The 12590-nt window shown below is 45.6% G+C and overlaps 1 protein-coding gene across 3 annotated transcripts in view; it reads left to right on the top strand.

The window, feature by feature from the left end:
* LOC119466072 (probable phosphorylase b kinase regulatory subunit beta) overlaps positions 1-12590 on the top strand; it is an 82458-nt gene that overhangs the window by 63008 nt on the left and 6860 nt on the right. For all 3 annotated transcript variants that reach the window (XM_037726571.2, XM_049669725.1, XM_037726585.2), the window contains 3 exons: positions 10153-10207; positions 10293-10372; positions 10567-10699. In XM_037726571.2, coding sequence (XP_037582499.1) covers positions 10153-10207; positions 10293-10372; positions 10567-10699 — 268 coding nt within the window. The remainder of the gene's footprint in view (positions 1-10152; positions 10208-10292; positions 10373-10566; positions 10700-12590) is intronic.

The following is a 12590-nucleotide window of genomic DNA, read 5'->3' as shown; positions in this document are numbered from 1 at the left end:
AATCAACATTAGACCGTATATCCCCAACCCGACGCGGTGTTTCAAGTGCCAGAGGTTCGGACATGCTTCACAATCATGCAGAGGTAAATCGACATGTGCAAAGTGTAGTGTCAATGATCACCAGTCGGACAACTGCAATGCTCCTCCACACTGTAGAAACTGCAAAGGAGATCATCCCGCGTATTCACGATCTTGGCTTTGCTGGAAGAAAGAAAAGGAGGTAATTGCACTCACAGTGAAAGAGAAGATTTCCTTTTATGAAGCAAGGAAAAAGTTACCACACTTACCTCAAACAACCTATGCCAGAGCGGCGCGGGAGTGGGCAGTGCCACAGTGGTCTCAAGGGTCTAAAGGGATCACAGTCAGTGGCCCAATAGTAACTCCACCTGCCCCCTTGGTAGCAGCAGCCAGTGCTGCTCCATCATCATCAAAGACGGGTCTGCAGACCCCGGTTTCGCAGGGCCCTAGGCTAAATCGAACTCCAAGGGCTAAGACGCGTGTCTCAGCGCCTGGTTCTCGATCATCCAGTGCCTACGAGAAGGCTATGGAGGTCGACGCAAAAACTCCAGCGTCATCGATGCCAAAAGATCAGCGCTCTCTGGAGCGCACTAAGAAAGACAAGCTCTTAGTAACTGCGCCAAAAACGGGACCGGTAACCTGAACGGTTACCGCTGTTGCATTAGTACAATCCCTTTAACACGTCACCTACAACTTTTGAGTTCATACACATAAATTAACATTCTCAATTCCGCCACTATGGCTTTTATCATACACTGGAATTGCGGAGGCCTGATTCACAATTTAGCTGACATTAAAGACATAACAAATAAGTTCTCGCCAGTTGCATTTTGCCTACAGGAAACGAATTTAGGCCCTAAAAATAGTCATTTGCTCGAAGCTTTCACCGTCGTCCAAAGGGACCGCGAACAGTCCAGCCGTTTGTCAGGAGGAGTTGCTATAGTCATGCAAGGTGGCACTCCTACCCGAAACGCTCAATTAAATACCTCTTTCGAGGCTGTAGCCATCACTATTCTGTCATATAAAACTGTTACCATCTGTTCAGCTTACATTCCACCTCATACTCAAGTTGCGATTAGAGAGATGGAAAACTTAATAGAACAGCTACCTGAGCCTTTTCTTTAAGTCAGAGATTTTAATGCGCATTCTCCTCTTTGGGGCAGCGATAAAACTGATCAAAGAGGGCAGCTTATTGAAGATTTCATTTTATCGAATAATGTTTGTCTTTTAAACTCGGGCGCACCTACCTATTTCTCGCCTACTTCACGGAAGTTTAGTTGTCTCGATTTAGCCTTCTGCTCACCATGTGTTTTTAGTGATTTTAAGTGGGATGTCCTAGACACTTTATACGGAAGTGATCATTTGGCAGCAGTCATCAAACTATCATCCACATTACCTGTCATTAACTCTAAACCACGTCACTGGAAGTTACAGCATGCAGACTGGCCTTTATTTATGGAGAACGCAAAACTCGAAGATTTCCTTTCACCAGAACTCAACATAGATGAAATGAATGAAAAACTCGCAGCACTCCTAATAGCAACGACAGAAAAGGCAATACCCCAATCTTCAAATATTGTGCGAAGGAAGCTAAACCCCTGGTGGACACCAGAGTGCACACAAGCAAAAAAATGGCAAATAAAGGCTTGGGGTATCCTGAGAAAGTACCCCACTTATAGTTACCTTATAAAATTCAGACAGGCTAAAGCGAAAGCGCGAAATTTCCGGAGGCAAGCGGAAAAATCATCATGGCATGTACATGTGACCTCAATTAATAGTTCAATCACATCCAAAAAGTTGTGGGATTAGCTCAGGAAGTTCAGGGTAGACTATTCATCTTATACAGTACCTTTATGCACAGCTCCAGGCATACAGACAACACTACACGAACAAGCTGACATACTAGGTGAACACTTTCATAATGTTCCAGCTCAGCGAACTACTCTGATACATTTCTAAAATACAAACAGTCTGCAGATAAACAGAGATTGCCTATTACACGGACATCAAATGAACCCTGCAATGATCCCCTAACTCTTCAAGAATTAAACAGGGTACTTTCTGCTGGCAAAAAAACGGCAGTTGGCCTTGACCGCATTCATTATTCAATGCTTTCCCACCTTTCACTTGCATCCGTAAAAGCTCTACTAGAATTTTTCAACAAAATATAAGATACAGGCCTAATACCAAAATCCTGGAAAAACGCAATCATACTACCTTTCCTGAAAGCCGGAAAGCCGCCTACATCTCCCAGCAGCTACTGGCCCATTGCCCTCACTAGCTGTATAGCAAAATCCTATGAAAGCATCGTAAATACAAGGCTGACATTCATTCTTGAAACACAAAATATACTAGACATTCACCAATGCGGTTATAAAAAGAACTGCTCAAAACTGATCACCGTGTCCAACTAGAACATGAAATACTGGCTGCTTTTCTACATAAACAACACTGCCTTACAGTTTTCTTTGACCTGGAAAAGGCGTATGACACCACTTGGAGATTTGGCATACTAAGAGATCTGGCAGATCTAGGGATCCGTGGAGAAATGCTCAAGTGTCTAGCCGACTTTCTGTCTGATCGAACAGTCTAACTAGGAACAGCGTTTTTACGCATATTCGTCCAAGAAAATGGTGTGCCACAGGGATGTATGCTAAGCACAACTTTGTTCGTGGTGAAAATTAACTCCGTAAATAGAATAATTCCATCTTCTTTCATGCATTCATTATATGTTGACGATCTCCAAATTGCGTGCCGAGGATCAAACATAGTAACCTGCGAACGACAAGTTCAAATCACATTAAATAAATTAACACAATGGGCAACCGAAAACGGCTTTCATTTCTCTACTGAAAAAACTCTTGCTGTGGTCTTTTCCCAAAAAAGGGGCTTATATCCAGACGCTGTCTTGAAGATGCACCAATCTGTTCCGCCAGTTAAAAAGAACAAAAGTTTCTAGGCATAATGTTTGGTAAGAAGCTAAACTTTATAGCACACATAAACAGTTTGAAAATTAAAGTGAATAATGCACTGAACGTACTTAAAGTCTTAGCTCGGAAACACTGGGGCTCTGACCAGAAATGCCTTCTGCATATATATACCGATCTTTGGTACGCAGCAAAATAGATTATGTTTGTGGTGTGTAGTCTACAGGTCAGCCAGACAGTCTTACCTCAGGTGACTAGATCCAGTACATAATCTAGGGCTACGCTTAGCAACTGGCGCCTACAGAACTTCCCCTGTTTGTAGTCTACATGCAGAAACTAACGAGCCATCCCTGGAACAAAGAAGAACACAATTCATGCTAACTTACATTCTCAGAGTTTGATCATCACCAGAACATATATGCTATGACATTGTCACATACTGTAACACAGAAATACACTACACGAATAAACCACATGCCATCAAACCTCTCATACTTCGATTTGAAGAAAAGTGTCACAAGTGCGATATCTCAAAAGAGGCACTTCATGTTGCAGATAAGCCATCTAGATTAGCCCCCTGGTGCAACTTTACACGATTTCTAGATTTTCACTAACACACCTCAAGAAGCAGGATACCCCACAGGAGCACATAATACAAGAGTTCCGCACAATACAAGAAACGTACAGTACTTGCAACGAGTTTTACACAGACGGTTCAAAGACACATGATTATGTGGGAAGCAGTGTCATATCAGGAACACGGGAACGGACTGTTAGACTCCCGCTATTCGTTTCTGTTGTGCTCTGTGGATGGCAGTGCAAGAAGTTGTAAATGGAAAACACAAGAAAGCAGTCATTTACACAGACTCCCTAAGTACTCTTAGAGCCCTCAACTTAAAATCTGAGCAATAACCTCTTATCGGCGACATCCTACATACACTGTCACACATAAATCAAAACCACTCAGTTCGTTTCTGCTGGGTCCTAAGTCACGTTGGGATTCCGGGAAATGAAAAGGCGAATATGTGTGCTGCTAATGCGAAGCACAAAACTGTATTTAAAATAAAGCTATCTTTGAAGGATAAGCTTCGAGCTATTTTCAGAGCACTACATAACAAATGGCAATGTCAGTGGAACATGAACAATAATAACAAATTGCACATCAACAAACCGGTGCTAGGGGAATGGAAAACCTGCTATCACCAACAACGCTTCACGGAGGTAACATTAGCCAGACTCCGAATGGGGCACACACACCTCACAAACAATTATCTACTCACAAAGGAAGCACAGCCAGTATGTGATAAATTTCAAGAACCACTTACAGTACTTCACATTCTAATTATATGCCCACATATTGAAAGACAAAGACAAAAACATTTCCACGATCTATACGCTTTACATGTACCACTACAACCCACTCTCATTTTGGGAGACGATTCCTTTGTCCCTCTTACAGATGTCGTGAATTTTTTGGATGAAGTAGGCCCTTTGGACAGACTTTAGATAATGCAGATTTTACTCTTTTCTACCATTGACTTTCTAAAACCCTGTGTCTGGCTCAGCAAAGCCTAAGTTGCTTTTGCGCCAATAAACCCAATTTACTAACTAACTAACTCTTCCGTACGTAGCCGTGAATGTACCACTCATTAGAAGATCTGGCTGGAAAACAAGTTATCTCCACTGTTACCTGGGCTGCAAAATGCTAACAAAAAGACAAACGATGGTGCGCTGTCTTGTTTTTGCTTGGCCCCATTCTTAGTGCCGTTCGTTTTTCCAAGTCATGTACCAGCTATAGGTCATCAACATATACATTGTATAAATGCATCAATTCATAAACGAAATTTTAGTTTCTTTTAATATCATCATTCTTTTTAAATAGCATAAGGATGATAGCATAATTTGATGCGTAGTGGCTGCACACTTTAGCAATGAAAAACTTTTGTCAGAAGTTAAGCAAAGTGTTGTTTCTGCAGCGCAAAGACGTGCATCCTTGTTGTTAAAGCATTCTTGTCCGGGGAGTGCTAGGAGTTTGTCTTTGCGTGGTTTACAACCTCCATATATATATATATATAGAGAGAGAGAGAGAGAGGGAGGTGAAGGAGGGGGAGCAGTGGTAATAGTCAGCAGAGAAACACCCCTCCCCCCGAAATAAATTTGTGGCTACGCCACTGTTTTGTTGTACCAGTAATTTCTTTGTAGTGGAATTAGTTGTAAAGGGATGCGACTGTACCAGTCTGTGATGGAAAAACTTCGTTATAAAGAGGATTTCATTATATGCAGGTTCGGCACGAAAATTCGAAAAAGAAACGTTTTAAGTAAGCAAAAGGGTAACAGACGGCAGAGCTCACCCAAAACATTTATTTCGCGGTAAGAAACTGTGTGATTTTGCTTTGTTGTTTTGTTCATGATGGATAGCAGCACTGACCGTTCGTACGACATCAATGAACACAATGCTGCTCTGTCATCGTCCAGCGATCCCGTGGCGCGGCACAAAAGGTCGATGGTGTCCAGCACTTCCTTCGCCGAAGGCATTGCGTGTGCCGAGTCGTCCTCCCAAGGTCCGTTGTCGTCACTAAGCGAGCTACACGATGGCGTCGTAGCGCTGTATAGTGTCACCTAGTGTCAGGTTAGTGAAGTGAAGCGCAGAGACGTGCACAGTAACCAAAGAGTGGCGCTGCCAGTGCGCTGAAGAAAAAACTTTTTTTTTTCCTTCGGCAACTGGAAAACGAGAGTGCCGGCTTGGCGGGCTAGGCCAGCTGCAGCAAGCGGCGGGATCAGGTTTGAATGAAGGGAGGTAGAAAGGTCACGCCCATGGCCGCAAGATCGCCAGGTCGAGGGATGCAGGCCCACCTCGCGCACGCTTGCACGCACGCACACGTGCGCTCGCTCTTGCCTCGCAGTCGCCGTGAATTCGAGCGCGCCAAGCGTGACGCCGCCGCTTCACATTCCGTCCCGGTGGAGAAGGTGCTTCCGCTTGCTGCTCGCGCAAAAATGACAAAATTTGGGGCGAAATCTCTAGGTTGTCGGCGGGGAAAATTTATTTCAAGGGGGTCTCCAGCTGCCAGTTCGTTACGTAGAGGTCTCAAATACATGTGCTTCTATGGAGTAACGGCGGGGAATAGAAAAACTTTGTTATATCCAGGAATTCGTTATATAGAGGTTCGTTATAAGCAGGTTTAACTGTATATCGGTTATAACAATGATAAGCTGCTGCACTGTCAACTTTTGTATGTTTTCTATAGTGAAATAACCCGCTACCTAACTTCACTGCTAATTTCAAATTTCCGCGCCGTTCCGGGAAAGCGCCCCCCCCCCCCCACCAACGCTGGCCTGCCACATCCAGTCCACGAAAATGATGGCAAATTCGGCAAATCGCACCGGTGCGCATCGGGCGCCCGGATGAGCCATTTCATCGAATCATGGTCGTACCCGGGCGCCCCAGTGGGCACGCGAGTGCATCGGGGCGAACTGCGGCTGGCGGTCGGTAGTTCACGGACCGCCGGCCGACGGCGAGATCTGCCTCTCGCACGGCACAAAGGAGTTCCCTGTGGCACAGTGACGTGACCACTCGGTGACTGAGGAGTGGTCGCGGCTACGCTCTGGCATCGCCGGCAGCTTCACCGCTGCTAATCACTCGCCACCGATATCGTCGCTAGGCCTTTTTCAGTTCACTTCGAATCTGTAGCCGACGGCGCTTCAGAACGAACCACCGACGCTCCCAAGCAGCAATGTTTTGTTACCGTCGTTGCCGCTTTACCCTCTCCTCACAATAATTTCACACGATGAAGAAAACATGCTGATATTTGCGGCGCCACCAGCTGCGATGCGAGCATGGCCGAGCCGCGGTTCGCTGTCCGCCGTCGGTAGCCATGCACTGCAGCTGAGCTTCACTTGTATCGGAACTCTCATTAGTGCTAAACGTTTCACCATGGACATGGTTTTTAATAAAGTGAACATTACGCGTCAATTTACTCTCGCGGACATAATTTTGCCTAGAATAGACGCTGCATAACCAATGTTCGCGTCGCCGGTCGCGGCGACGCGCCGGTGCAGCGTCGATGCGCTTTCTGTAGTTCTTTTGGTGGTTTTGAGTAACGGTGGTGTTGAGAGTGATAAACACCACTAACAAATCTTTGGCTTAATAAAGTTCATGTTCAATAAAATTTTAATGCTATTCCAACTGCGCTTTTTTTTTTTTTTTGCGGGAAAATTTTGTCGTGGCCATCTTGAATTTTGGTGCCGTTCCGGGATAGCGCCCCCCCTAACTTTGCCGGTAATTTCGACTTGCTCGAGGGGGGGCGCTTGCTCGGAATTTTACGGTACTACAATGCCCCCATGCCACGTTATCGGTTATAACAATGAAGTCGCCTCGCCCACTGGGTGCCTGTGCTGAAAGGGGATGGAATACGAAATCCTTGAAATTAATGAAGAAAGAAAAAAAAAAGAAACTCGAGCCGCTGCACGCTGCCGCGCGCCGTTTTCTAGCCTTCTCCGCCGATAGCTCTATGCCGCGCCACCCTCCGAAACATGAATGGACCGCATAAACTGTGCTGATAGCACTGGCACTGCTCCCTGATTGCTCGCTGGACCATGGCTGCGTCCTTATTCTACGTAGTTTTGCCAACTGTGTTCATTTTTGTTGGTTGCGTCGAAGTTGTTCCGGGCGACGTGGTTTCTCAGCCTCGGTTGAGTCGCCGCCGAAACGGAAGATGGATGAACCGCCTGCTGATCATCGGCAATGCATGACGTTGCCAGTGAAAAGAAAGCGCTTTGCTATAGATTTGGAAATGAACTGCTTCCAACCGATGAGGCTATCGTTACAAATGTGCTTGCATCGGATAGTGACGGAGACAGTGACAGCGACGACAGCAACGATGACGCAGTAGGGCAGACTGCCTCATCGTTGTCCTCACAGGAGGCCCTACAGATGATTCAGTCCCTCTGGGCCTTTGTTTTTGTAAAGGACCTTGCGTTGTGTTACGTACGTGGAACACCTGAATGCCTTGGAGAAGGATGCCGGCAAGCTTCGCTTAAAGCAAGCACAGCTGACGGACTTGGGGGTTTTCTCGTGCAAGCCAATGAGAAGTACATGGTGAGATGCTTGTGGCGATCTCTCCCCAGCATTGCTTCTGGATTTCTCAAGCTGAGAGGCTGCCGCGGAAACCTTCTCGCATTTCTTAAAAGGACCCTTTTGAGGTCGCCAAAGTGATGCCTCGGCGGAGCTCATGTGCCGCCCGTGACCCCACTTTGCAGTTGTTATAGCAGTGCCATTCTTCAATGCTGACAGCCACAGCTTGTTACACATGATCAGAGCGCCCAGGAAGCAGAGTTAAAAAGTTAAATGAGTCAACACAATCAGCAGCTAGATGGAAGATGGTGGTGGGGAGGGGCACTGGCCTCCCCGCCATTATACAGTATAGACCACTTATAACGTAACCGCTTATAGTGCAGGACCGGATATAGCGCTGTCTTTTCAGACTCCCGTTAATTTTCCCATAGCACTCCATGTATACACGTATCGCTTATAGTGCAGTTGCGGGAAACGAAATACCGGTTACAGTACAGCTGCCTGGGAGTACGGTAGTCAGGGGAGACAACGAACGCTCCCCTCAAACGGGCGCGCCCAACGAGTGCTCGAGGAAGAAAGAGAGACGAAGTGGAGGAGAAGGGCACGTGGTGCGAACGAACCGCCAGTGAGGCTGAAACCAGAATCTTGAGCGCGAATCGTAAAATATCACGGCGCACATAGCGAGCGAGGGCCACGAAACTGCCAACGCCGGCCATCACGATAACGGCAGTAAATGAAACTTCAGGGAGCGGGCGGCGCCGGCACGGCACGGCGAAGCGCGCACGCGGAGACCGTGTAATGTGAGGGAGGAGGGCGGCAGGGAAGCGGATTTCGCCTCGGCAACTCCGCCGCTTCGGTGGCTCCCCTCGCCCTCCCTCACTTTCGACTGTCACCGTGCACGCCCGCCGTCGTGCAGGCACCGCCGCTCCAGCTGGCCCGGCGCCAGCTCCCTGAAGTTTCATTTTCTGCCATTATCGGGAAGCGGGTGTTTGCCAGCGTGGGCAGTTTCGTTGGCCGGCCTTGGACAGCGCCGCTGCTTCCGTCTGCGGTGTAGCCGCAGCGTGCAAGGTCAACACGTGACTATAAAGTAGAGGAAGCATAAAGGAGAAAGAAGGGTTCACTACCATTTTCTATGCGTGGCTACGGTAGCGTGGCTGAGACGTCGGCACGTACACGCATGTTCTGGCGCAACGCAGAATCGGCGACCTTGCCATTTGAGAGAGGGTGAAATTTCCGCCCCATTTTTTTTTTTTTTTTTTGTTCGCACATGACATTGAGGGGTCTCTCCTAAGCTTTTACTCTATGGCGGTGCCGGAGCAATGCCAGTCGGAGGCACCGTGGCGTGATTTGGTTCGAAACTATGAGATTCGACTGTAAATTGAATGCAAACGCTCTAGCCGCATTCCTCGACTGTTGGATACGCGTGGCGGCTCGGTGCACATGTTTTGCATATGTGCGGGCCTTGAACATTGTTGCTTTGGTTATAGTGCGGTACCGCTTATAGTGCGGATATTCGCGACTCCAGCGACTTACGTTATAAGCGGTCTACACTGTAGTTTTCTCACAACAGCTCTACGATATCCCTATTTTGATTTTTTTCATGCAACCTGGTTATAACAATGGAATTTTCATGGCACTTGAATATTGTTATAAGTGGTTTCGACTGTACAAAAATGACGTGTTTCATCTGTATCAGGCTTGGCAAAGATATGAGCACTGCATAACGTTCAATTTGATGTTTTTTTTTTGTTTTGTTTTTTTACCATAAAGTCACTTGATAGCTTGCACTCGTCGTGCATGGTGTTCCCTTTGGGTCTTGTGTTATTCTTTTCCTAAGCACAACTCATCAAAATGACATGCTGAACTTTTTGAATTTACTGTCTTGTTTGCGTAATATCATTGCAGGCTACTAATAAAGGCTACTGTTAAAAATGAATTGGACTACAATTTTTTTTATTTTTACATGTCTTTACACAATTTGTAATTGATTAAAAAGTAGTTTCCGTGTGGAACTGGGCAACATTTTCATTTGTTATTACAATTGATTATATTTGAGTTGTGTTGTTAAGCGATGTGTTTTCTGTTTGCTGCGAACATGTTTTGAATTTCATTTGATGTATGCTCATATTTCTTTAGGTCTGTACTCCATGCAATGAATCTTTACCTCAAGTTCACGCAACCTTCTCCTCCGGTATGCAATTTGCTGTTTTTTGTGCATCGTGTACTGAGTACTCTAAGGCATGCTTCCTGTTTTCTTTTTTCTGCCCTTATTTCAGACACTAGAAAGTCTTTCTCCAAGTGAGCTGAGGAAAGTTGTGTACAACGTGTTCACACTGCGTGACAGCTCTGATGTCAAGTGAGGATGAGCTTCCTACTTCCTTATTTTCGTCATAGCATGTATCAGCATGTAAAGAATTGTTGTTCTGCTCATTGTGCTAAAGCTTGCATCTGTGTAGATTTCTTTTTATTTCCAATATTCAAGTCTTTGTAGCTAGAAATGTTCCTTGGCCTGTAATAGTTGTCACTGCACCATATTTGTTCATGAACCAGGTTATCCCAGCACTGCACGAGACAGATAGAAGGGGCACTATGCAGAGTGCCCAAGGACTTCTTTGACAGAGTGTGGGATGTCATGACACGGACCCCAGGAGGAATTATTGTTGCTGGGCATCATCTACCACAGGTAAGACCTTACTTGAAGTTTGCCCAATGTTTGTATTCGAATTAAAGGAGTACTGATATAAAAGTTTAGAGTTCCTAGAGTTTCTGCCGCTTTAAAGTGTGGCTAGTCTAGGTTCTGATTTTGAAGAGTTCCGAAAGTGCTGTGACATCGGAATCCTTCCGGAAAATGCAGCCGATGATCACATGGCATTATTGCAAACTGATGATGTGCATTAGATGCACCAGGTAACTCAGTGTTATGCCATATTACTCCATTGAAAGCTGAAAGCCCATACAAATAAACTGGTGTGTTTAACGTAATGCAAGATGTGGATGGATAGTGATAACTCCGAGGGAACCGTAGACAAACTACTGAAACTACCAGTTGGAACGCACCACAACTGAAACTACTAGTCCAAATGCACCTACTAGCTCTGGTGCAACCATAATTCGCGGGCCTCAAGTACACTGAGCTATTTCCTGTGGCACCAAACCACTTCTTCCTTTTCTGCATCACTTGGTGTTAGTTTTTCACATTCAGCATGAGAGAAGCGATAAGCAGAGATGCCTTCAAGTGAAAGAAGATAGAAGGATGCTCCTTTGAAGCGATGGTATAGGTTCAGTGAAAGGCTGACTCTTGGGCCTCTGTTGGGGAATTAAGGAGAAATGAAACGTAGTTTTGGATGCAGCTCACGCCAGCCTGCTGTCTTTTGCTTTCATGTGTACCTGTGTCCCAACTCCTCCATCCAATGCTTGTGATGCGCTGCAGTTAGAAGCCAGCCGCATATATGACACATATATGCTCTATTTTTGTCAAGTTGAAGTGTATATCCTAAGCAAGGTGTAGGACTGAATCCGAACCGCAATTTTGGGCGGAACTGAACGTAAACCTGAAGCAATATTTTTGGAACCTGCCTGAACCCAAACCAAAGCTGAACTAAATAAAATAATAATCGTAACCGATTCGGCATAAAACGGTTTAAGCATATAGGGCGACAATGGGTGGTGAATAGTTAGCACGATTCTTCAATTAACTTCTTCATCAATTGGCGCACCTTGCTAGCAGATTGTTACAACTCACCAGTTGTGTTGTGTGCAAAAATGAGGATACACGATGGGTATGTGCTGTTAACTAACGTCACCTTGGCAGAGATGCTTGCACTTCTAAAGTTGACCATGCCAGTTGTTTACCGCAGCCGAAAAATTGTTTCAGGGGCTCTGCGGAATCATCATTTCTGGTCACGCTCCCCATTCAGCCATTAAGTCAACTTGTTACTAAAGCTAGATAAACATGGAGAGCGGAAAAAACAATGTCCTCGACGAGAGATATTAACGAGTTCAGCTGCATGGCTTGTTGTAACCAAAACACTGCGGTTGCTAATGAATGCTGTCACCATTTCAGGGACTGGTACCTGCGGCGGTAAACGACATGCAAAATTTGATTTTGTTAGCTACCATGGTTGAATGCATGTTTGGTGCATAGCAAAGCAGAGCACAACAGTCGAGTTGTGGAAATTATTTGTGCGGCACAATGTGCGTGCTTTCAACTTCTTTGTCCGCCCTTAGCCAGTGCAAGACTACGCGCCACGTAGAGACGTGCAAGAAGGATTGACATATGGTTCAGCACAAACTATCCTTGTTCATAATTCAGAAGCATCAATGTCTTCACCTTGTTCTAAAAAAGCAGAAAACTGAGTGAAATGTCAAATGCTGGCTTCTCTTTTGCTACAGACTTGAAGCTTGAAGTTCCCATTTGTGTAATACAATGTAAATTTGCGCTGTCTTTGCGCATTTGTTGTGCGTTGGTGTGTGGCTTTCTCGGAAGATGTCATGCATTGCAGTGTTTGCGATGAAATGCATTGGCACGTCCAAAGAACAAAAGCCATCCTCGAGTATTTCAAGGCTACATGCCC

This window comes from Dermacentor silvarum, chromosome 1 (assembly GCF_013339745.2).
Source record: "Dermacentor silvarum isolate Dsil-2018 chromosome 1, BIME_Dsil_1.4, whole genome shotgun sequence".
Classification (NCBI taxonomy): Eukaryota; Metazoa; Arthropoda; class Arachnida; order Ixodida; family Ixodidae; genus Dermacentor; species Dermacentor silvarum.
Note: the sequence above shows the minus strand (reverse complement) of the source record. Positions and strands in the feature narration are given on the sequence as shown.